We start from the raw sequence: 26,849 nt of genomic DNA, 5'->3' as shown, positions 1-26,849 counted from the left end.
GGGTAGGTAACTTTTATACTGTGCCAAGGTCTAGGTTAGTCAGACACAAAACCCGTCCACCATGACCTAACCTCAGAGATCCCAAACACATGCTCTTAAAAACCAACAGCAATGTTTTGTTTATAATTCTGGAACAGCTTTCTGACTCTGCCCTTGCTGTCATTTTACTGAAAAACAGAGAAAGAGAAAGAAAAGAAGAAGAAGAAGGATGGGGAGTGTGGCGGGATTTAGCCTCCAAAGAAATTAATTTTGGGGGTGTTTTTCTGTGTAAAAAGAACACTATTCATTCTTGCTTAACGAGCACATTTAATTTGAAGGCTCTTGGTTCTGATCAGATTTCAGACAACCAATAAAGATTTATACGGGGCAATAAAATAGCCAGGGCTGCAATCTGCCACCCGTCTGCCCTCTGCAAAGAATCCATCCAGCTCTTCCTAAGGGCAATGTTGCTATCTCTGCCATCAGCCTAGCTTTGGAATTATGCAGAAAAGTCAACCCACCAAAGCTCAGTCACTCCCAGTTTCAGCCTTTTGGGGAACTTATTGCTCTCTCTTACTGGCCAAATGTACCTAGAAAGAAAATACCCAAATAAAGACTTTTTAATGTTCATCAGGAGAGTGAATCTCTATAAATATGGCACATGAAGCCAAGACCCTTCTTGAACACATCCTACCTAAATGGAGAACCAGGAAATGAGTCTGAAATGCTAATGCTCTAATTACTGCTCTTGGGAAAATGCCCTTTCCGATAGCACAGAATGTGACCTTCATTGCCACATGGTCCAGAGAAAGCTAGGCAGACTATCCAGGCATTCAAAAATCCCTGACTATTTTGCCCCACCCCTACCCCCACTTTGTTACTATTCCATAGTGGCTATGTACTGCCTGGGGCTAGCTTGTTTGATCTGCAGCTGCAGAAATGACGCCATTTAAACAAAATGTAAAAGGTTATGAAGAGGAAGAGAGAGTTAGTGAGGTCTGAACAAAGAGTGAAATATAGGCTTTTACACCAAAGGAAGGCTTTAAATTGAATGTATCTTCAGGAAAAATCAATTTGCCTTTTCCTTTCTTGTCATAATTTCTCCGTGCAACATGACTCTTGCCAATTATTGAAGGGTGTGTTGTTGCATAAACTCTTGCACAGTGAAGTTTATCCTACAGAATAATCACATAATGATGTCACAATCGGTTTCCATGGTGATGAGGAAAAAGAGAAGCAAAGAATGGGGGAATGGGGGCAGATCACACCAGTGACATGAGAGTTGCTCTGGTAGCACTGGAAATGCTACTTGTAAAACCATCCTTAGCTCCAGGATCATAGAGCTATCACTGAGACAATTGTGCAGTGAGTAACAAGAGAGAGAAGTGGAGAATGTGAGCCATCTATGAGACAGGTATCTTTTCAGAAACATAATTTTACAACAGCCATTAAAGAGAGTAGCAAAAGAATCAACAAGCATGCAAGAGCGAAAATTAAGAAATATAAAGCCAAAAAACAAACTGAGAAGCTACAGCTTTTGTCTAGTTTCAGTCACACATCCTGCCTCTTCCTACCTGATCTGCCATCTCGCTGAATGTCCACATGGTACCATTCCCCATCATTGGCTTTCTTCTGAGTGGCTTTCACTTTGATGGTGCCAGAGCCCATGTCAAGCAGCAAGTACAGGTTGCCATCAAGGAGTTCCACGGCAAAGAAGTCTACTTTTGTGTTCTTTTGGCTCCGAGCATCCTTCCTCTCTTGGGGCTTTCCATGAGTGAAGAGGATCAGGCCATTGGGCTCAGTGGTACGGAAGTCAAAGGAGATGGAGCCCATACGCTTAGTGTTCCACTTGGGCAAGCTGATGTAAGCCTCTGGGGTCTCGAAGTTGATGGGGTCTAGTGTGGCCACATTCTCACACTTAAATACTACTTCGCCATAGATTTTCATCTTGGTGTCCCCAATTCGGGCCAGGCGAGACAGCTCCAGACGGATGTCATTATTCTTATAAACAACCTGTCAAAAGCCAAACAAAAGTGCCATGTGAATCAATCTTGCAAACAGTATCTATCCATCACTCACTGGGCACCTGGAAAAATGACCCAAGAAGAAGCTTCAGGACATAGTTCAAAACAACATGAGAAACAATGAGACACAGGAATCAAAAAAGTATCTGAAGAAACATCTGATGTGCACACAAGCTCTAAAAAAAGCCTCTATATTTCTACAGAATTTCTCTTGTCTCCTGGCCAATTTCTTGTGTTGTCAGAAAGTTATACAACATAAGCTTGCAAATAAAAATCAAGAGAGATTGAGTTGCATGGATTCGCATACCTCATACAAAGTGATTTACTGAAGCATCCTTAGTAAAACACCAGAAACAACCTAAATGACCATCAACAGCAGACGGCACAGCTTTATAATGGAATATTAGGCAGGCCCTGCAAACAAGGTATTGCTTTTGGTTTTGATGTGGAAGCTCTCCAAGTCACATTGTTAAGTGAAATTGTCAAGGAACAGGATGGAGGGTGCATTATGCTATTATTGTGTAAAAGTGTGGGGGTGTGGGAGCATTATATGTATATATGCTCCAGTAAGCATAAAGTCTCTTTGTAACTATAAAATTGTCATTGGGGAGTATATTTGTGGGATTAATATTCTGGAATGGGAGGGTGATTTACTTTTCACTGTGCCCTCTTATAGTGTTAGACTTTTTTCCAACCATGTGGATGTGTTACTTTAAAGAAAAGATTAAGTGTTAAAAGCTGGTGGGGACAGAGGTCTGTTTTTGTTTTTATTTTTTCCACATTGCATGTGCCCTCTGTATAGTGGTAGAATGAGACACCCTGAAGCCCTATTTCAGTCAGTCAGTCAGTCAGGGACATTGATTTAGTTGAGAGTCTGATTTTACAAAGAATACTGAACCAGATACTAATTCACCTTGTAAGGAGGTCCAGCAGAGCTTTCTGCCTCCGTGCCCTACCCAAGGTTAGTGTACACTGCTGCAAAGCCATGGCCACTGTCCTGCAGAGTGGGTAGGTAGGTGGAGAAAGTGAGGATGGCAGTTTAAAAAAATCTGTTATGACTGTCTTACAGCCTCTACGGAAAACAGTGTGGAAATTTCTTAAAGAACTAAAAGTAGAACTACCATTTGATCCAGCAATCCCACTACTGGGTACCTACCCAGAGAAAAAGAAGTCATTATACGAAAAAGATACTTGCACACGCATGTTTATAGCAGCACAATTTGCAATTGCAAAATCATGGAACCAACCCAAATGCTCAGCAATCAACAAGTGGATAAAGAAACTGTGATATATATATATATACACATACATATATATGTATATATATGCATGTGTATATATGTGTGTGTATATATATACACACACACACAGACACACACATATATGACTACTACTCAGCCATAAAAAGGAATGAATTAATTGCGTTTGCAGTGACCTGGATAAGACTGGAAACTATTATTCTAAGCGAAGTAACTCAGGAATGGAAAACCAAACAGCGTATGATCTCACTGATATGTGGGAGCTAAGCTATGAAGACGCAAAGGCATAAGAATGATACATGGACTTTGGGGACTCGAGGGAAAAGGTGTGATGAGGGTGAGGAATAAAAGACTACAAATAGGGTGCAGTATATACTGCTTGGGTGATGAGTGCACCAAAATCTCACAAATAACCACTTAAGAACTTGCTCATGTAACCAAACACAACCTGAACCCCAATAACCTATGAAAAAAAAAGTCTGTTATGATTTTCTAAACCAGGTACAATCCATCTAAAAGCAGAAATTAATATTTCTCCCTGACATTAGAATTTCACAAAAGTTTTACTCTTATTTGAACTGAAATTTGATATAGTACCCTAGAATGGTTTTTGGTGCTCTGATCTCTAAGCAATGTCATATCCATAAAAACTTAATAAGCAGAAAACAATGGAAGGGAAATAGACAAGGATCTGAATATTGAGCATATCAACTACTTTGCTATTTTCTTTATATTAGCTTATTCAAATTCTAAGTCAGGACCCAGATTTAGGTTTGAATTCCACATTTACTACTTACAAGCTATGTGACTTTGGCAAAGTAAATTTTCTGCGTCTGTTTCCTCTCCTGAAATTGGGAATATAGGAATAAACAAACTATTTTGTAATAATAAAATGATTTAAAACATGTAAAGCACTTAGGAATGGGATATCATCAGGGCACAAAAGTCACAGCTATTTGGAGCGTTACTGTTAATCTCATTTCGTTCTTTCCACAGCCCTGAAAAGGTTATATTATCATCTCCAAAACAACAATGGCTAATTTCTAAAATAAGCCTCATCTGTCCATATCTGTGAGAGAAAGTTAATTGGATGGGTCATTCCAGCACATATCATATAATCCCTCATATCCAAGTTTAGAATTAGTTCCCATCTCCCATCAGCAGGAGAGAATCAAGCAAAGCGGTTTGCATTCTAATGGGTATTGTAAGAGTGATATATAACCATGATGAAGCATTGAAAATGACTCGCTATTATGTAACCTTGACCATGGACCTAACCATAGTCAATAACATTGAAAATAATGATACTAACCCTTATTCAGCACCTACTACCAGGCACCGTAGTAAGGATTTAACACCTCTCCATCCCATTAGATACAGACAACACCCATTTGAGATACCTGTAATCATTCCCTTATTTTACAGATGCAGAAGAAAACGAACACAGAGAGTAGTTAGGGAACCAGCCCACAGGCACACAGCTGATAAGTGGCAGAGCAGGACTCGAACCTAGGCATTTGAGCCCCAGGGTCCACATGCTCTGAACCAGGCCCCACTAGCAGCACCTGTGAGGCTTATCTTTAACATTACATGGAAAGTCATGCATGCTCAATTTCACAATTCAAAAGCGGAATGTTTCATTTTAGCTAAACTCGGCTGACCATGTGCAAAGGGAAATATTGCAGGATCCTCAGGCAATCACTCAAGTGAGTAAACCAGAAAAGAAATCATAAAAGTTTAATGAGCGTCAGCTTCTCCTTTCTAACCCTCGCTATTATACCTCAGCGTGTGAGATCTCTTTGTCATAAACAAACTTTGGCTTTTTCTGCATTTGGGTTAAATGCCTATGACTAGAGTTCCTAGTAAAGGTTAATTATTAATGTATAACAATAGGTCATCCCAAAGGGACAGAAGGAGGCTTGGCTCCATGGAACAATACACAGAAAGAGAGATCAGGCATTCCTACAGGATGCTGGCGACAGAATAAAAAGGAGAAAAAAAAAGGCTTTTAACAACATACAAGAGCAGTGAAGAGGAACTCTTCTGCGAGAAGGGTACCTGACTGAGACTGGGAGGGAAGGTGGATAGCTGGAATGAAGATTTCTGAAGAGATAGGTAAGAGAATCAAGGGCCAGAAACTGGCCAGACAGAGATAACCAGACTTCTCTCAAAGGCTCTTTGAAGGTAAGTGCTCTATCTACTCCATGGCCCTGAAATTACCTGTCTATTTATACGGAATTTTCACTGTTGTGAATAAAAAGCCAACATCACTCTCACTGACAGCTGAATAACCCTTCTGAGTCCCATTTTATTTATTCCAAAGGTAAGAGCCTGGATATCTGTTCTACAAACTGTCCCTCTTTCCCACCCCACAGGGCTGTTGTCAAGATCAAACGGGATGTTAGACATAGTAGGACACGACAATTCTAAACTGGCACACAAAACTAGGAAGAAATAATCCTATATCTTCATCGCCTGTGGTGTTGAGTTTCTGTTGGAAATGGACAGGGTCCTGAACTGAGGTTCTGTGAAGGTTTTTCTACCAAGAGGAAAAGGACAGGAGGGTAAGGGACTTGTAGCCCAGTGATGCTCAACTGGGACTCTCCATTGTTAATATCTTCACCTTCCCCACCTGCTCTGTGCAGAACCACAGCCACAGCCATGCAGAAGTGTACTGGCACCTTGGGTCAGCATGGAGGCAGGAAACCCTGCTGGACCCCCTTACAAGGCAAATTAGTGTCTGGTACAATGTTGTCTGTAAAATCAGACTGTCAACTAAATGAATGTCCCCAAATGGCTGGGCTGAACTAGGAAGAGATGTGGCATCAAGTGACAGAAAACAGCCTTGGCTGACAAGTTGCCTCGGCGAGGAGAAATTAAAGACAAAGTAGAAATGACTCCCTATGGGGGAAGATGTCACACAGGCTGGGAGGTACAGAAACAGAGTCACAAGCAGTGACAAGCTGGTCTTACTATCCCACCCATGGGCTTGTAAAGACTACTGTTTGGACACATAACTCATGCTTAGGAGACCAGACAGTAAAACAGCTGAGGAAAGAATCTCAGAGTTAAGACAAAGCCTCTCAGGAAAAAAAAATATACTTGTATTCCTCCATGATCTTTAATACAGAGACATACAGGAACAATACCAGGAGTAAGACAAGCTGACAGCCGGAACAATGTAACAAAAATTGAGAGTCTACCATGTGCCAGGTACTTTGTAAACACTGTTTTATATCATATACAATAAGCAAATGAAATAGGTAGCATTAGCCCCATTTTACAGACATGGGACTCAGCAGGGATACATACTTGCCCAAGATCATGTAGGCTATTAAATGCATAAACAGGACTTGAGCCCTTATCTCTCTGACTGCACTGGGGTAAGGATATGCTCCAGAGAGGGCAATTTCTAGGCCCTCCTGTAGCCCATGCCTACACACAAAGCAGAAACCCCTTAGTCATGCACAAAAACCACACCCAAGTCCATCTTGCTGTGCAAAGCCCTTCACCTCCTGTACAATCCATTTCTAATGGATGTCTATACCTCCCCACTTAGGGATCACCTCAAAGGCTCCCGTATGAACCCAGGTGTTATTGCTTCTGTATTTTTGTTTATTGGGTTTCCTAGGCTGCAGTACCTTTCTTTTCTCTCCAGCCTCTCTGAATGATGCCTCTTCACCAAGATTTTCAAATCCATTTGAGAATTTCCCGGGCTACTCTGGTACTTGGTGATCCCACAATCTGATAAATCAGAATCCTTTTATTACTTACCAGTGAGGAAGCTGTCTGCCCTATTGCCCAATCCACTTGATTGGAAAAAGAGAGAGTATTCTAACCCTACATGATGCACTTATTACTTCAAATTCTTCCAAGGTATTTGAGTTAGAAGGCAGGTGTATGAGAATAAACTAAGAATTAGAGATAGTCCCCACTCAGAGAAATATTTTCTTCTCTCCCTCTGCCATCTTATCCCAAGCCACTCTGTTCTCACCTTTCTGAGAATGTGTTTCCACATGTTCTATTGTAAATGCCCCATCCCTATGCACTCCAGCAAGGGAACTAGAAAGAATGAGGGGATGTAGGCATGTGCCCTGGAGTACCCAGATGGCTTCTTGGCAGTATTTCTCCCACCAAGGAATAGGAGGTTTACCACCTGGTCTTTCTTTTCTCTTGTTTTTAAAGTATCTGCATAGAAGACAACTTCAATAAAAAAACACCAGGTCAGTGGATAAGACCATGCCATTCACAGGTTTGTGACTTGAGGCCTGAGCACTGATGATCCACTCCACATCAGTGGAGAAGGTTTGAAAGTAAGGACGCTGGGGACATTTTCTGAAGTTGGAGAAATGGAATGGTGGAGAAGCCAGTATTGGGGTACTTGTGAGTGGAGCAGAGTTGGCAACAAATCTCAATAAAGCTTTTCCACTGTACACCTAACTGCAAAGTAGTTTACTCACAACAAGCAAAAAATAAAGATATACTTATCTCCCTCCCAAATTGAATCCTTTGACAATAGAAAATAATGAAATGAACTTTTTCTCTTCAGCTTCCAGGATGATACAGCTTCTATACAAAACTTTTGGGCTAATCTTACTATTGTGTAACGTTCCTACTCAGGGTAAAATAATGACTAAGAAGTGTTGTGAAAGAATCTTGCTTCTGGGGTCTCTATGGAATCACACATCCCACTGTCTCTGTCCCACTTCCCTTCTTTCCCTCAGGCAGCCGATGACTTGGGCCTGCTGTGATTTCTCCCTCCTCTAAACTGTCCACTCCATTCCCTGTCACTTAAAACTCTCAACTTTGTTATCTTTGTATAGCACAAGTCTGGTCTTTTCAATAGATTTCAAACACCTTATGAATAATAAATATTAATTACACCTTTTAAAATCTGAAATTGCTCCTAACTATATAGGTGCTTACCAAATGTTCATATCTTTATTAAATTAGATGTTAGATTGAAGTAGCAGTATAGCGCCATGGTTAAGATCATGACCTTTGGAGGCACCCACACTAGAATTTGGACACCTTACCGTGTTACGTTGGGCATGATATTTAACTTGTCTCAGCCTATATTCTTCTACTGTAGAATGTAGATAATATCTTACTTCATAGGATTGTAAGAAATAAAGGAGATGATGGTCCCACATATAAAAGAACTTTACATAGTTTCTGACTCTTGATAAGCACTCAGTAAGTGGTAGTGATCACCATTAATTTTGTTATTTACTGAGAAAAGCCAGAATAAACCAACAGACAGTATAGCATGGAGTTATTAAGAAGGAAAGATTCAGGCTGGGCAAAGGGGCTTTTGCCTGTAATCCCAGCACTTTGGGAGGCTGAGTCAGGTGGATCACTTGAGGCCAGGAGTTCAAGACCAGCCTGGCCAACATGATGAAACCCCATCTCTACTAAAAATACAGAAATTAGCAGGTGTGGTGGGGTATGCCTGTGATCCAAGCTACTTGGGAGCCTGCAGTGGGAGAATCGCTTGAACTCTGGAGATGGAGGTTGCAGTGAGCTGAGATCGTACCACTACACTCCAGCCTGGGTGACAGAGTGAGACAAAAAAAAGAAGAAAAAGAAAGATTGTCACTGAGGATAATTTCTAAGCCAATTGTCAAGCCTAAGAGGCAGGGCTACAACAAAAGAAAAACTCTGGATTTAATAAACTATAAAATCATAGCTTTATACATTTATTTATAGGTCATATATTATTTATTTATGAACTTCATATATGTATTTATAAATTATATATATTTATTTATAAATTATATATACTTAATTGCCTAATGTGACATTTATGAGATGTACACACAGAAAACACTTGCTCAGATTTAGATTCATATTCATGAACATCAATTTTTATCACAGGATGCCATTGATCAAACTCCGACAGTGAAGTCCAAGCACAAATGTGGCAGCAGATGGTCCTCTTAGATCCCAAAGTCAGAAGAACCTAATATCTGGCATGAACAGAGCCACATCTGCATCTCTGGTCTTGCTAACAGAGGTCAGCAAACTAACTCCACCTGCTGAGATCCAGCTGACACCCAGCTGACACCCAACCTGGGGCTCAAAGTCCCAAATGCTGCATCGGATGGATGCCACCATTTTCATGCTTTATATTTTGTTAACAGTGGTCAGGATCTGCCAAAGATAAAAGACTAAGCACCAGAAATAGAAAACTGGAACTGAGGTTCAGACTTGCAAGGCAGGAGCCAGAAAATGTCCAAGTTCTAGAGCTCAAAATAAAGGTTAAAAAAACTCCAGATAAAGTTGAAACCAATGTACAATGTTGACAGTTAATTAAATTTTTAAAATTAAATTTTAAAATTCTGTGTAATCCAACACTCTATGGGTCAAATGAAGCATATCTGAAAGCTAGATTTCACCAGATGGGGCCATCCTCTCTGATCTATGGCCCTATTTGTAAGAGAGAGGCCAGGAAAAGATAAAAGGGACATATGGCAAGCTGGAGTAGAAGAAAAGATCCAGGAAACTGATGTTGAAGTAGCAAAATCCTTAGTCCATACCTCATTCTGAAAAAAGCCATTCAGTCATCTAGGCATGCAGGCAGGCCAGCCAGAAAAAGAGAGACAGCTGTAAGCCAGTCAGTTACTCTGCCCTCATGAATCACAGAGCCATGAGTGCCAGCCCAAGAGCCCCACTGATAATGCGAGTCATTACTACTGGTGCTCAAGCTAAGCGTAGGCTTTAACGAGTATTTACTTGACGGATTCTTTGTGAAAGGAAAATGATCATATAGGTTTATGCCTAGTTACAGATGGGAACAGTAAGAAGTTAAGCAAGATTTCCGACCCTTTGCCTTATTGAATGCTCCATACCTGTTCAGAGTAGAGGTCTCAATTTTATTCTTCTCAAGAAGAACTTTCTTAGGACTTTTATTCCACTTAAACAGTTGATCAGGAACAGGCTGCAATGTATTTGTGTATCTCAGAGAAAAAGTTTCCAGGCTGGGCACAGCGGCTCACGCCTGTAATCCCAACACTTTGGGAGGCCAAGGCAGGTAGATCATGAGGTCAGGAGTTCATGACCAGCCTGGCCAAGATGGTGAAACCTGGTCTCTACTAAAAATACAAAAATTAGCCAGGCGTGATGGTAATCACCTGTAATCCCAGCTACTCGAGAGGCTGAGGCAGGAGAATCGCTTGAACCCGGGTGGCAGAGATCATGCCACTGCATTCCAGCCTGGGCAACAGAGTGAGACTCCACCTCAAAAAAAAAATAAATAAATAAAAAGAAAGAGAAAAAGTTTCCAGTCAATCAAGTTTCTGGAACAGTAAGGATACTATAAAGGCTCAGTCTATCACAGTCTATCACAGGCTTGCTGTTTCAGGCTTTATCATCTTCACAGAGTCTACTAAGCTTCTACTAAGTTAATAAATAATAACTTGACATAGACAGACCCAGGCAGAGACATAAGATATGAACTGGCAAGTATAGGCCATAGTTCTCCAAGCCAGAACTAGTCAATGGGTAGTTTCTAAGTTTCTAGTTGCCAGTTAATCTTTTCACACACAACTGGATAGCAGCTCTCCCATTTCTTAGAGCCATGTCGGCAAATAAGTGCCTCTACCCTCCTTTCCCAGCAGATGGCATTCATCATCAATCGATGTATTTATATTCTACTCCCACTCAACCCAGATGAAGCCTCAGAATCCTCTCAAGGTAGTGCTCCCAGAAGTTAACTACCAGTCACTGAGAGCCAGAAATTGAGATGAACCTATTCTCCACCTTTCTTATCCTCTAATGCAAAAGCCAAATTAATATGAATTGATTAGCTATACTAGAATATTAGAAACAAAAGCCCATGTAAATGTACTAAATAACCACTGTATCTTTAGCGCTAGACCATGGAGGATAGACCTTGAGACATAATTGCTGCCACCAACATGCACAGAGAAAGTTGAAGGATACTTAAGGAGGGAACATTTTTTCATATCAAAATTGGAGTGAGATATACTTGTCATGTCAATTAATGTACAAGAACCTATGACCATAAACTTGATTGAAATTGTAGTTCTGTACCCTCTGGTTGCCAGGGATGGCACTGTTTCGATTCTCTAAACTAAGCATCATAAACACATGGGTTGTGTGTTTCTGAAATGGTAACCAATGCATTCCCTGTATTTAGCAAAGTGTGTGGCACATAGTAGAAGCTCAATACATACACACTCTCATTTCCTGCATTTTCTTAGGTACTAAACAGACCTACCCAGAGAATGCCTACATTTCCTTCTGTCTTAGAATATTTGATGAGGGCACCAACTCCACTAGAGTAAAAGTTACATGTCACAAAGCAGAGGAACTAAGATCAGATGAATAGGTGGTACCTGATTATGAAAAGCTCTAAAAATATATACATTATGCAATTAGGGGGAAAGGTAACAGACTAGAAAGGAAGCCTTAAGCTGCTTGATTAAAAAGATGACAAAATTTAAAACATACCTTGCTGAACCACTAGGAAACTACTGTTATTTTTATTCCAAGGACTAGAAATGACTCTAATTGTCTCACTGTTAACATGTCTGGGAATAACATGTCATTCTCTGCTTCAAATTGTTCAGTGGTTCTTTATCAACTTCAGAATTAAATGCAAACTTTGAAGCATTATATAAAAACCTCTTCCTGATCTAGTCCTCACTTCACTGTTACCAGCCCTGACAAAAGTTCAGCAGGTCCTCCAATTTATCATTCCAGGGATAAGCCTTGCCTGGATTCTCTACCTGGATAACTACTATTCATCACTTGAGGCACAGTTTAGGCATCACCTCTTTTGAGAAGCCCTTCTCCAATATTTCTACCCACTCCACTCCCACCCAAAGCTGATTTCTTCTTCTCTGCCCCCATGGCTTCATGTTCTAACTGCTATCATTGTATTTATCATATTGTGCTGGAATTGTCTGTTTCCTCCAGTAGACCAGGAGCCTCTCAAGGGGAGAAAACTATGCCTTTTCTCTCTGTATCTCTCAATACCTGACACAAAGTATGTGCTTACAGGAGGCGGTGGAAAAATGGGAAGAATAATAGCAAGGAAAATCACAAGGGCTACTTCCTGATGCCTTTAAGTCGATGAAGACTATAACGCAGAAAGAAGCCTCTATATCTATTCTGCCTGAAAATAAGTAATAAGATGAAAAGGCAGAAAGCTAAAGTATTACAAATGGATAAAAGGCATTTGATGGAACCACTGAATATTTAGTAGAGTTTTCCCCAGCATGCATGTGTAGAAAATGCGCTTTTATTTTTAAGGCAATCTATATGGAAAGTTCTGCACCCCAGAGTGGCAGCTATCATTAGAGTATATGTCTCAGCAGAATACTAACAGAAGAAGTAAAAGCTCAATCACAAACTCCAGTAAGGTCCTCTAAGAGACTGGCTGACAAAGTTCGGTGCCAACACTACCTCCCACTCTGAGGCATGCTAAGGGGCTACTGGACACCTCTAATATGACAATGTAGCTTTGACTTGTCATAGAAAACACATGGATGTTTTGAGACAGTACCTCAGAGTCTTCATCCTCTGTACCTAGAGTCAAAGAGCAAGAATGAATCTCCAACAATGAGGCCTTTGGCCACAACTAGCAGCTTCTGGCTGTTAGCAGCTACTCTGAAAGAAAATAGTTGACAATAGGCATGCCAAACAGCTTTTGTAGAAAAAGCTAATATGAGAGTCTCAAAGACAAAAGAGTCATAGAAATTACTGTAAAAAGATTCAATGAAACACAACCTTTAAGAAGTCTAGCATAGTTGGTTGGAAACAATAGTGGCACATGAGGCAAGCAGGTATTGTAAGCAATCCAGATGACAGAAGCAGTTAGTTCAGAACCATGTGTAAGACGGGTTCCATAAAGAGGCGCAGGCCAATAGGTAAGTTCCAGGAGAACTCTTTTAAGTGCCCATAGGGGCAATCTCTTATAATGTCAAGCCCACTAATTTATACAAAATACACATGGACCAGTGCTATATGGCTTCCTGATGGCTGAGCAACCTCCAAAGGAGATCTGCCCATCAGGAGCAATTACAAAGTATTTTTTGCCTGGCCTGTGAAGCAGTTCTGCTTCTAGCCTAATGAAGGCTTTAATCAGATGGCTTTTCAAAGTGGTCCAAAGAGTCCCTCTGCAATCAGCAAAAGAGGTAGAGAAAGTGATAGGAAGAATATACCAGGCTGGCAGGTAGCTGATAACAGAATGATTTCCAACCTGGTACAGAAGGCAGCAAATAAGAGTTGGGTTCAAACTGACAATAACATAGATAGAAATGCTAGGACTCGAATTAATTTTCTTCCGAAAAAGGTTTCTTTACACTTTGTTAGCTTAAAAGTAGTCATGTAACAAAAGGTCCCCTCCTTTCTTGGGACTCCCTTTCAAGGTGATGGTATATAAACCCTAATACTTATACCTACGAGTTTGCATTACCTTTAGTAAATCTGCAGAGACCTAGATAACCACTAGATGTCCCTTATGCCACGCAAAATCAACCTGAAATGAATTTCACTACCAGTTACACAAATCACATTTAAAGATAGCTTTTCTAAGCCTTTGATCTTGGGTGCCAACTGTAATTCCTATGATGACTCACTCCTTTGCCTTATTTATATTGTGTCCACTTTGGTAGTATTTCAATAGTCTTTTATTATAACACATAAAATTATAGGCAGAGAATAGGAAACTGATGAATTAAATTTCTTTTATATTTATATAAAAGAAGAGGTAGAAATAATAGGGAAATAGGTAGAAAGAAATATTGGAGAAAAGGGACATAGGGTGTCTAAAGAGGTCCCAAATTCATTATCACTTCTAGGAATCAAATAAGTTTTCATATAAAACCACAAGCTCAGACTAAATTCAGTCTCCATACACTGGGATCTTGTATTCTGAGATTAAATAAAACTAGGTGTGATAAATAATTTTCATTTCACACGTCAAGTATGATCAATCAAAAATGGTTGTCTATGACACTAAGTAGGAAAGACTGTTGTACTGTGATCAACGAGCAATGTCTGCTGTGGGTGTGGGAACTGGGAACAGTGGCTCCCATGATATGCATTTGCAGAACTCGGGTTAACCCCCTAACCCTAAAGGTCCCAGAGTTGGGATGAATGTGGGTGATGGTGATGGTGGTGGTGGTGGTGATGGCAGTAGTAGAAACAGTGATAGCTAATATTAACAGAGAGCTTCCTATGGGTTGGTCATCATTCTTAGTGTTTCACATGTAAAAACTATTTAATCCAAATGTGAAATACATTCAAACCAAGATGTGACACTACCTTTGAGAATAAAAGAAGGGGACACTATTAATAATTCACCTGGACGGGAGATATTACCCAGAACTTTCCAAGGTGACCTGGAATAGATGGCCATCCTATTTGATCCTTACAACCTGAGGCAGAAGAAGCAGCATAAAACATAGTTAACATCAAATATGCTGAGTTGAAGTATATTCTGAGTTGAAGCATATACTCTGAGTTGAAATTCTTGTTCAGTGACTTGTTACTATGTGATCTAGACAGGTTACTTAATCTCTCTGTACCTCAGTTTTTCCATCTTTGAGGTAGGATAACAATAGTACATTTATCTCATAGGGTTGTTGTGAAAATAAGATTAAATATATGTAACATGCTTAGAATATCTCCTGGCACCTTGTATATGTTGGTTACTGTTATCCTTATTTTACAATTGAGAAAACTGGGAATCTGAGATTTTATTATCTACCTAAGCTCACACAGCTATTAGGTAGTGGAACCAGCATGGAAATAGAGATAAGTCTGGCTTCAGAGCCTATAGGCTCAGCAACTATTACTATCCTGTCTCTACAACGGAAGAGAAACTAAGATTCTTCAAGATCACACTTTTAAGATTCTTTGATCACACTTCTTCAGCTAGCTGGATTATAAAAAATATTACTAGAAAATTTGATCTCTCCTGCCTGTGGCTCAAGATAGCAGATTACACTCAAGTAGGCATGGATGAAGCATGTTTAGGAGCCCCTGCCAAAGCCTTGAGGAAGACTTCTCCAAGGTCCATATCCCCCTTAGATTATATGAAAGAGGTGGAAAAGACATGAAAGAGTCAAGAAATGTCTGCATCCCAATTTTAGGTCCTGAAGTTCCCTAATTCAAACATCAGTGAAGTTCCTGCTCTAACCTTGCATGGGGTGGCCGACTCGAGCTCATAGTGTCCACTGATACTCAGTAATCTCCCAGTGACAACCTAGATCCATTTTGATTCTTTTGATAAGACAGATGGCAAGAGCTACTGCTGGACACAGAAGAGCGAGTGCCAAGCCAACTGTGCACACCTTATTCTACAGATATGGACCACAATCTACCCACAGCAGCCAGATGGTAGAAACTGACTGTCACTGATTCCTTGCCCAGAACTCAGACCAGCTCTTCTGGTTACTCATCAGCTCCTCAATAAGTATTAATTAATGGTTTATTTTCATAATGGGAGTTGGGAATGTTGCCATATACATCTGTTCAGTGGCATTGGGCTGACCTAAATTACACCTTTCCTGAAAGCAGCCCCAGGCTTTTTTTCAATGGACCATCAGTTTGGAAGTCATTTGCTCCTGAAGTATGTCTGTAAGCAAACAATGTTCTTAGAAGATCTACAAAAAGGGAAACATATCTCTGTAGCAGGCTGAATAATGTTCCACAAAGATACCATATCCTAATCCGTGGAACCTGTAAATGTTATCTTATTTGGAAAGGTGTCTTTGCAGATGTGATTAAGTTAGGGATCTTGAGATGAGACTATCATGTATTCTCCAGGTGGGCCCTAAATGCAAGCACTTGAATCCTTGTAAGATGAAGGCAAAGGAAGATCACACATACAGACAGAGAGATAATGTGAATATGGAGGTAGAGATCAAGGGCCACAAGCCAAGGAATATGGGCAGCTATCAGAAATGGGAAGAGTCAAGCAACAGATTCTCACCTTGACCCTTAAGAGGCCCTGTTAACACCTTGATTTTAGTCCAGTGAAACTGATTTATGACCTCTGGAATTATGAGAAAATAAATTACTGTTTTTAAGCTACCAAATTTGTGATAATTTGTTACTGTAACCACAGGAAATTAATACACCCTCCCTCTGCTGCTCATTCCTCAGCTCCTGCTAGACTTTGACTTGCAATAAAAAACACCAGAATAAGGCTTGCATCCTTTGAGGCTTGCGATACATGGACTGGTCAGGTTTATGGAGAAAGAACCAAATAAGAATCAAAAAGTCTCTAAAAGTATCAATACTGGTAATCCACTCCTAGGATGCATCCAGTCTCTGGCGTTTCAATTTCCTACTAAACTTAGTTTCCAGGTTTCTGACCCCAAGCTTCATCAAGTACATGCTTATGTAGTACAGAGAAGCTGCCTGACTCTCTCATAAGGCACTGTAACTTCAGTTCAACTCAAAGCAAAAATTAAACATGTGCATTAAACAGAGTATGAAGTATTTGTAATTCATTGTTCTGGAGGCTATCTAATTCTTATGACACAATCTTTTTGCTGAAGAACTTAGAATGATCTGGGGAAGATAGACACATATATCATTATTCAGACACTACTTATTGATCAACTATTATATACAAAGGACCATGCTAGGAAATGTGGAGCCAACAAGCAGAAAAGAGTGATTGGCCCTTCCCAAAAATAATTTACTCTGTTAAAAGAAACAGACATACACACATTTATTCAGTTTTTCAGACACTCATGTATTTATTGAGTGTCATGCTCTGTGGAAATACAAAGATTAAAAAATACTGCAAGTAAGCCTTCTTTTAGAAGAGGAGACAGTCAGAAAATCAAAATGAGCAATTTGCATGATAAAGGTTTCTAAAAAGATATTTCTAAATTACCATGAAATCAGGGATGAGCTCTTAATTCAAGCTGTGGGTAGATGGAAGAGGCAATCAGAAAATGTCTTTCAAAGGATGGAGTACTAAGGTGAGATCTGATAAATGAGTGGCATTAGTCAGGTGAAAGAGGAAGGTAAGAGAAATAGCACGGATGGCGAGAAACGAGGGTAAGAAATCTTGGCATATGTGTAGTCTCAAGAGTAAACAATATGACTGAATTGCATGAGCAGAGTGGGAGTGACAGTGGAGTTGAGGCTGAATAATGCCCCCAGAAGACCTCTTGCATCCAGCTGATGTCGAAGTTTTTTTTTTGTTTTTTTTTTTTGAGACTGAGTCTCGCTCTGTTGCCTAGGCTGGAGTGCAGTGGCACGATCTCGGCTCACTGCAATCTCCGCCTCCCAGGCTCACGCCATTCTCCTGCCTTAGCCTCCCAAGCAGCTGGGACTACAGGTGCCCGCCACCACGCCCAGATAATTTTTTTGTATTTTTAGTAGAGACGGGGTTTCACCATGTTCGCCAGGATGGTCTCGATCTCCTGACTTCATGATCCGCCCGCCTCGGCCTCCCAAAGTGCTGGGATTACAGGCATGAGCCACCGAGCCCGCCCTCAGAAGTTTTAACTTGATCCTAAAGGCACTAGGAAATCACTCTGGTTCAGAAAAGTGATGAGGTCAGGTTGGTATTATATAAAAGATTAATCTGGTGGCCACATAGGGAATGAACTAAAAGAAAGCCAGAGAAAACACACACACACACACACACATACACACACACACACGAAAATCAACTTGAAAAGCTACTGCAATATGACATATATAAGACCAAAAGTATAAAAAGTACTTTGAAAGGAATTAATATTGGCTTGGGGATGATATGTGTGTTTGGGGAGAAATGCATGAAGAAAATAAAAAATAGATGATTAAATTGATAAAACTGGTTCATACCAAATCTTAATCTTAAGTACAAAGCTGAGGACCAGGGCTCTAGAGCAGGTATTTGAGCAGTGGGGAGGAAAACAAACAAACAAACAAACAAACAAAAATATATATATATAAAAAGCCAAAAAATCCAAATAAGAGAAGGTAGCGCCCAGGTCTACGGCAGTAGTGGTAATGATGAAAAAGGAGTGGAATTGTCTAGAAAGAAATATCAGAGATAAAGCTGATAAAGCTTGCTGACTTATTGGAGACTGTGGGAATGCTGTCCTGGCCGGGTCTGTTGAGGCATCTTTTTTCCATCTAAGACTAATAATGAAGGATAGATACTAAGTGCCAAGAACTGTGCCAAATGCTTTATTTCTTTATTTTTGTTTGTTTGTTTTGTTTTGTTTTGTTTTGAGTTGGAGTCTCACTCTGTTGCCTAGGCTGGAATGCAGTGGCATGATCTCCGCTCACTGCAACCCCTGCCTCCTGAGTTCAGGGAATTCTCCTGCCTCAGCCTCCTGAGTAGCTGGGACTACAGGTGTGTGCCACCACACCCAGCTAATATTTGTATTATTAGTAGAGATGGGATTTCACCATGTTGGCCAGGCTGGTCTCGAACTCGTGACCTCAAGTGATCCAGCCGCCTCAGCCTCCCAAAGTGTTGGGATTATAGGCATGAGCCACTGTGCGTGGCCTGCCAAATACTTTATATTTAGACTATCAAAAATTACCGCAACAATTCTATAAGATGCCATAATCATCTCATTTTACAGATGGGAAAACTGAGGCTGAGAGAAGTAAATGACTTGTCCAAGCTCACAAAGCTTTTACGTGGCAGAGGCAAGATTTAAACTCAAGTCCATCTGACTCGCAATGCACTCTTGAAACTATGAGGCTGTATGGTTGGCCCTTGTACTAATCTAATTAGTCTGGAGAAAACAGTCTAGAAATAACCTTTATTCAACCACTTGCTCTTATGATTTTTCATGAAAGAGTCCCCATCTAGGGAATCCTATAATTGCAAACAAAACCTCACCAAAGACACCTACCTATATTGCTGCAGATTTGAAGCAGTATAACACCATTTACCAATTTTTCTTGTAATCTAAATCACCGTATAGAAAACTTAGTACCATCTAATCAGACCAAACTGAAATCAAGATGACAAGAGAATAGCGAGGGACCCTGGGAATAGATGTAATTGGGAGCCACTTCCTATTACTGGAAATCAAATAGATGTATTGAGAAGAAGTCAAGACCACAGAAAATCCTACAGACCCTTACCTCTGACTCCTCGATCTTTAGAGCTTAATTTTGGACTGGCATGGAAGTAGATAGTATTAGGTGTTTCATTAATGCTTCCCAAGAAGGTGTTCATACTAAAGACAAGTGGATAGTAAAGTGTTTCTACCTCCAAACAAAGTAAATATTAGTATATAATATTAGCAAATAGTAGTACATAATTAAATTTATAGGCCCAGAGTTTTCAAAGACCTTTCTGGGAACTTTCATAGCACTAACCCCACGTCATCACTGTTTTCCCCAATTCTCATGGCTTGTTTATTGGTCTTGCTTTTATCTGAGTTTTCTTTCATCATAAAGGGATAAAATCTTTGGTTTACTGCCTGACATAATGAGTCAACTCTCTTCTGACCAGCAAGCATCTTCTGTGTTTACCATAATTCAGCGATGGAGGTTAGAAGTGAATAGTGGCATCCTCCTCCTCTGGCCTAATCATGGGCTGCCTTGAAGAAAATACTAACTAACAGCATGCCCTGTTATACCTGAAAGATTGTTAGTATCTCTCCAGGTCTCTCTTACCCTTATTCAAGCCATGAATGTGCAAAAAAGAAAAAAGAAAAAAATTTGAGAATCTGACTAGAGTGTCCCTAGATCCAGGTCAAAGAGAGTCAAGGCATCCACTTGAATTCCATCAAAAAACCTAAATCTATTGCTTATCTTGGTATCTAATAATGAGCAGAGAAAGCTGAAAGTGACAACAGGATAAATTGAGACACTTAGTTTTTATTTCTTTGGCTTCTATCACTGGATTCCACTGGGCTGTTTGGCTAGAGGGTACAGTCCAAGAAAAACCAATAAAGGAATTTTATTCAACCACTGATGATATAGGAGAGAATTTTTATAACCTTGTCTCTGCAGCACTCTAAATACCGTGTTTTAACTTAGTTGCTTCCTAAGAGAAAACATATTTAACTCATGAGGAAATAATTCTAAAATAATATTACTGATGTTCTATTACTTAAATTTAAATAGGCGTCCATTCTTATAGTATGCAATATTTGTGCAATAGCTGGCATTTCTATCACTCCTTCCTCAACATCCTCTTTTTCTGGGTTTCCTGACTGTACACTTTCCAAGTAACTCTTTGATGACTCACTTCTGCTTCTCATTTTCAGACTCATTTTCTGTCATCAGCTCCTTTTCCGAATTTCTTAAAAAGAGGCTTTCCCCATGCATCTGATGAAGGCTCTCTTTCCTGTTTTCACTGCGGTGTCTTGGTAATTTCACTCACTAACACATCTTTACTTCTAGATCAAAACTCTCTCCACAGCTTCAGTCTTCAAATCTGAATTGTCTGCTGGAACAATTCATCTACATAAAATTAAAATTCTCTACAGAACCTTAAAATCAATCTGCCTAAAAGCAAACTCATCAGTTCCTCCTCCCGACTTCCTTATTTCTGTTAATGGTCACCTAAGCTCAAATTTGTATAGATATATCTGATCCTTCTCTCTTCACTGTCGCAGAATTAATATTTTACTAAGTCCATGTAATTCCATATACAATCTTTTTTATATTCATTTTCTCCACCCTCCACCCTATTCCTTCTGACACTGGTTCTATTTAAGACCATATTTTATTTATTTACCCAACAAACAACCATGGAGAGCTTACTGAATGTTAGGACATGGTCTCTGACCTTAAGGAGCTTACAATTTAGTAGAAGTGTTACACATGTAAACATGTGTACAATGATGTTAAGAGAGAAATATGGATAGCATGTAAGGGATACTCCATATAGATAGAAATGGTCTATTCTGTCCTAGAGAGATGGAATCTGGATTCTCTCATTGACAAGTACAGTCTAACCTCCGAACTAGTTCTAACTCCAACTCCAATGTCTCCCTCCCTCAATCTACTTATTCACACTGCTATCCTATACTTGGTCTATGAGCCATAATTTTCTTAAGCACAATAACTAAGATGGGAGAAGGCAGGAGGAGAGGCATGTGAATGGGAGGGATCATTGGAGTGGAATAAAACAAAAGAGGCAGGCACAAGTTAGGAGGCCATGGAGGTAACCCAGAAAATAATGATGAATATTTGAACTAAGAAGGTAGCAATGGCAAAGATAGACATGATTCAAGTCAATAGGCCTCAGGAACAACTGGGTTTTGAAGGAATGTTTAAGGAAAGAATAATTGCTTTGAGGTCTCTAGGGTAACTAGGTAGATGTCAAGTCACTGATAGAAAGAAATGAGTTGGAGGAGTGAGAGATAGTGGGGAGGAGGGAAGGAGGGAGAGAAGGATGGATGGGCAGAGAGAAAAAGGAGGAAGGGGGAGAGGAGAGAGAGGTTGAGAGAGACAGAGAGAGAGAGAGAGAGAGAGAGAGACCCCAAGTCACTCAACAGACCACCACAACTAAGCCAAATTATACTCCAGAGAAGGGGTGTCAATAATACGACATTATTCCAGGCTAGAAGGAGGAAGCAGTCCATTTTTCATTTGATATTAAGATATTGAGTCACCATTTTACCCTGCACCTATATTTCTATACTATTTATCTACATATGTTTCTTATAGTCAACTAACCTAAATAGAAACTTCTGCCAGATTATTCTAGTGACACCATATATTTGTGGTCTTAATCTCTTGTATTCCCTCTGAGCACTTCTTTTTCACCCTGGAACTCTTGTATCTTTCCTGGGAAATTTAACTGAAAAGGACTTAGGGAAGAAATTATGACCATGTTTAAAGTAAGCATTTAATAAGTACTCAAATAACCAGAAGTGCTATAAAAATGTTCTATTATACTAAAATGAATGTCCCTCGGTAGTTCTAACCAAATTATGAAAAATAGCTCTGAGTTATTAAAATACCAAATAATTAATTTAACGAAGTCTGATGGTGATGATTATTTTGCTAATGATAATCATTAATGAGGACAGTGATGAAGGAGGAGGAGGAGGTAAAAAAGAAGAAAAATACAATGATGAGTATGGCACTAACTGTATATTTAAGTAGTTTTTAGAGAAATTTCAAAATAACAAGAGAAGACAATAACAAAAAGAACAGAAAAGCAAAGAGCATCAACCCCACTGATTTGAGATTTTAAAAACTTTTAATCCTACCTTTATTCCATAGTTCTTAGATTATATATTTAATCAACTACAGTATAGTCCCCTTCAAATTTGTCCAGAGAGTACAGAATATAGACTACATATTTCCAGGAACATAGAAATGGAAGAAAAACCTCTTGCAAAGGTATTGAAACTTTCTTTCCTTGATTTCTAGGACATAATCTGCTTTTTTCTCCCGACTTTATTAATGTGAGTGCTTCCCAGGTCTCAGCCTTCATCTCCTGACTCTTTTTTCTCTATACTTTTCCTATCAGAGCCCATCTGTGTTCCCTGTTCTCTTTTCTCTACGAAGAGGGCTCCTCCATGTTTATGCTGGCACTGGTGTTTCTCTATGTCTGACTTATATCTCCAACTAATATCTGAGTACTTTTCATTCGAATACTTTTTTATCAAGTCAGTATATTTCAAAAGACAAAACCATAATCTTGCCCACGAACCTGCTCCCTTTCCTGACCACCTATCTTCTTGACACCATGTTCCTTTTCACTACTGACCTCACTTTACTGCTCTGATTACAGCAAAACCCTCCCAAAAGTTGTCTATGACCATTTTCATCAATTCCACACTTTTCATTCTCTTCTCAGCCCCCTTTAAATTAGCCTCTTGTTTATACCACACCAGTAAAAGGATCAATAGCTTGCCAGATCCAATATTTAAATCTCATTTTCCTTGACCTGTCAGCATTCCCTTTTTCTTGCAATACTTACTTCTTGAGGCCTTTTAAGATTCAATACTCTCTTGTGTTTCTATCAACCATGAGAACCTCTCTCTTTTTATTTCCTTTGTTGGTTTTCTCTCTGTAAGACCTCTACCTGTTGAGAGCTCTCATGTTCTGTCTTTGGATTACTTCTCTATAGGAATTCCTTCTTTATAGGAATCCAAAGATAGAACTTGAGGGCTCTCAGCAGGTACCTATATGTCCTGATACTTTAAGTGTCATATTCATGTTGTGGATGCTCAAATTTATTTCTCTACCCCTAGATTTTCTCCAATCTTAAGAATCATCTCCACATGTCTTCTTGACATCTCCACTCAATAGGCTTTTAAACTAAAAAAGGCTAAAAAAGAAATATGGATTTCACATCCCACAAGCTCATTCCTTTCGAACACCCGCACTTGGATAATGCCATTAACAGTTATTCAAACCAGGAAGATATTATAGAGTCATTGGTGTTGCTGTCTGAGTAGGCTCTAGTCCTTTGTCTCCTGTCATAACACAGGATTGTATTTATTGGCCCCTTGTGCAGGACGGAGCCATATGATTACTTCTGGCCAATTAGTTTGAGCAGAAGTGTTATGTGTCATGTCGAGGCCAAATGCTTAATCGTTCCCAGTGTGAAACCCTTTAAATTTTATTTATCCTTTTTCAATGTCAACCAGCAATGTTCCAGTTAGTGGCTACCCTGCCATCCCATGTCCTAGAGTAAGAACAATAATAAACAAAGCAAAGCCACTAGCCAAAACACAGGGATATACAAATTACTGAGAAATAAACCTCTTTTGTATTAAGCCTCTGAGATTTTGGAGCAGTTTGTTGCCACAACACAGCCTAGCTTATCTTGACTAATAAAGTTATCCTCAGTTACTCACCTCGCATACCCAATGTACAATTCATCAATAAATCCTGTTGACTCTACCTCCAGAATATATCCCACACTCATCTACTTAAAATTCCCATCACTGCTACTCTAATTCACATTGTTGTGTTTACTTTTGTGGGTTGCAGTAAGAGCCATCTACATGTCTTCTGTCTCTACTAGCACACACCATGTTCCATCCTCCATAGAACAGTCAGGGGGTTTTCCAATTCAGACCAGTCACTCCCTTCCTAAATAGTGCTTGATGGCTTTTTCATTGTAACCAGAATAAAATCCAAACTTCTTACCATAGCTTAAAGGCTTTATATAACTTGATCTTCCCTAATTTGTTTTTTTTTTCATGTCCCTCGAATTCAACAAGCACCTGAATCTCAGGTCTTTGCACCTACTTCTCCTTCAACTTTTTGTCGAGCAAATCTCAGATTCTATCAACTCCCATTTCTAAAATGTACTCCATCATCTCCTACTCCCTCGCTGTGCTTTATTTCCTCTCCTCATAGAATTTATATCACCATATATAACTTAGATTTCTTTGCTTACTTTTTTCCCCACTTACTAGAATGCAAGCTCTATGAATGCAGGGACCCCGTGTGTTGTTACTATTGTTGTTATTCATTGCTGTATGCTTAGGCTCAGCAGAAAGTCATACTCATTGAGCTAGTAGTGAACACAGGGAATTATGCAAAGCTTCCCTATATTTCTACTTCCCCAAGCATCAAAGGTTCTGCTGAGACTTCCGAGTGTTCCCTTGGTGTGTCCAGTCTTTGGATTTTTGAGTTATTAGATTTTGATTTTTTACATCATATATATTTTTACTTATATATACAAAGGTACACATGTACACTTGTAATATATAAACACAGAAGCATGCACATACATGCAGACACTCAAACATTACTAATCTGTATGCTAGCTGAGTATTACCAATTGAGTTTCTCAATATGAGGGAGGCTGTTTGTGGCCAGCCCAATTCACTCTTATTGTCTCTCACCAACGGCAAACTCTGCTTTCCAGGAGGCGTCTTCTTTTCCAATGTTGTGCTCCACCATCAAAGCAGACAATTAATGGCAATTTCCATCTGTGAGTGAGATGCTGTCTTGGCAGAATCCAAGAGCTCATGACAAGTCCTGATAAAGTATTTTGTTCCAATAAAGAACTGTAAAGTTATTCCAGAGAAATGGTACATTGGCAAATAACAGATTCTGCTAGTGCCAAGAGAATATAGTCATCATTCATTTATCTATCCAGTCATTAGGCAAAATAAATGTGGAAGCCATGCCAGAGCGAAAAGTAAGTTATTCATTCAACAAACATTTATTTAATTAAAATACTAAGTGCCAGGATCTGTTCCAAAGTAGATGAAACAGATGAAGTTTTACTTTCATGAACTTTAAAATCTAAGGGGATGGGACAAATAAAGAAGTGAATTTATAGCATGTTAGATGGTGATGGACAAGCTAAATGGAAGGAGTGCTAGGATAGGGTAGAGGCTTATTCTTGTTTTTATTTGTACAGGGTATTCAGGAAAGGCCTATAAAACTGTGACATGGCCAGGCGTGGTGGCACACGCCTGTAATCCCAGTACTTTGGGAGGCCAAGGTGGGTGGATCACCTGAGGTCAGGAGTTCGAGACCAGCCTGACTAACATGGTAAAACTCAGTCTTTACTAAATACAAAAAAAAAAAAAAAAAAATTAGCTGGCATGGTGGTGCATGTCTGTAATCCCAGCTACTCAGGAGGCTGGGGCAGGGAATCGCTTGAACCCAGGAGGTAGAGGTTGCAGTGGGCTGAGATCATGCCATTGCACTCCAGCCTGGGAAACAAGAGTGAAACTCCATCTCAAAAAAAAAAAAAAATTTCTTCAGGGTTTTGGAAACATGGGAGAACAAGCCATGTAGACATTTGAGTAATGAGAATTCCAGGCAGACAGATTACAGTAAGGACAAAAGTCTCGAGCAGTCATGCGAGCAACATGTTCAAAGAACATCAAGGAGGGTGGTGTGGCTGAATCAGGGTGAACGAGGAGGTGCACAGTGGAGATGAGGATAGAGAGGCAGCAAGGGCCAGATTGTACAAGGTCTTATAGGCCTTTTGGAACTTGAGCTCTGATTCTGAGCAAGATGGAAAGCCACTGGAGGGTTTTGAGTAGATAGGCGCATATGTGCCTCTTATGTTTTAAGAGGAATACTGCAGCTGCTAGGGAGCTATAGACTTGGGAGAGAGGGAGATCCAAGGGCAAAAACAGAAACAGAGAAAGCATTTAGAAAGTCGTTGCACCAATGTAATGAGAAATGATGGTAGCTTGGGCTAGGGTGTCACACTACAGCCTTTACTCATGCCCAGATCACTTGAATGGCTCCTCCTCTGTGGTCCTAAAGCACTGAGAAAAGGCCTTGTTAAAGTACTTCTCAATTTGCATAATAACCCTTAGTTTAGTTGTCTATTTCCCTGACTGATTTAAAGCTCTTCAATTTAAAAAGATAGGTTCTAGCTGCCTTTCATATATTAGGCGCAAACAAATAACAAGCCCAAAATATGTAAAGCATAATACAAGTCAATTAACTTATTAGGAAAATAAGCAGTACAATGCAATTGCATGATATTTATGTATAACTTACACAAATTCAGCTTTCAATACTCTTAGGGAAAAAATGAGAGGGAGTAGGATATTTCGTTGTTGTTGTTTCTGAGACAAGGTCTTGCTCTGTCTCCCAAGCTGAAGTATAGTGATACAATCATGGGTCACTGCAGTCTTGAACTCGTGGGCTCAATGGACCCTCCTGCCTCAGCCTCCCAAGTAGC

The 26,849-nt window shown here is 39.8% G+C and overlaps 1 protein-coding gene across 17 annotated transcripts in view; it reads right to left on the bottom strand.

The window, feature by feature from the left end:
* NRXN3 (neurexin 3) overlaps positions 1-26,849 on the bottom strand; it is a 1,630,631-nt gene that overhangs the window by 1,146,642 nt on the left and 457,140 nt on the right. For all 17 annotated transcript variants that reach the window (XM_025391720.1, XM_025391722.1, XM_025391730.1 and 14 more), the window contains one exon: positions 1,554-1,992. In XM_025391720.1, the coding sequence (XP_025247505.1) occupies positions 1,554-1,992 (439 nt within the window). The remainder of the gene's footprint in view (positions 1-1,553; positions 1,993-26,849) is intronic.

The sequence above is a fragment of the Theropithecus gelada genome, chromosome 7b (genome assembly GCF_003255815.1).
Source record: "Theropithecus gelada isolate Dixy chromosome 7b, Tgel_1.0, whole genome shotgun sequence".
NCBI classification, from domain to species: domain Eukaryota; kingdom Metazoa; phylum Chordata; class Mammalia; order Primates; family Cercopithecidae; genus Theropithecus; species Theropithecus gelada.
The sequence above is the reverse complement of the archived record's forward strand: the minus strand, read 5'-3'. Positions and strand labels throughout refer to the sequence as shown.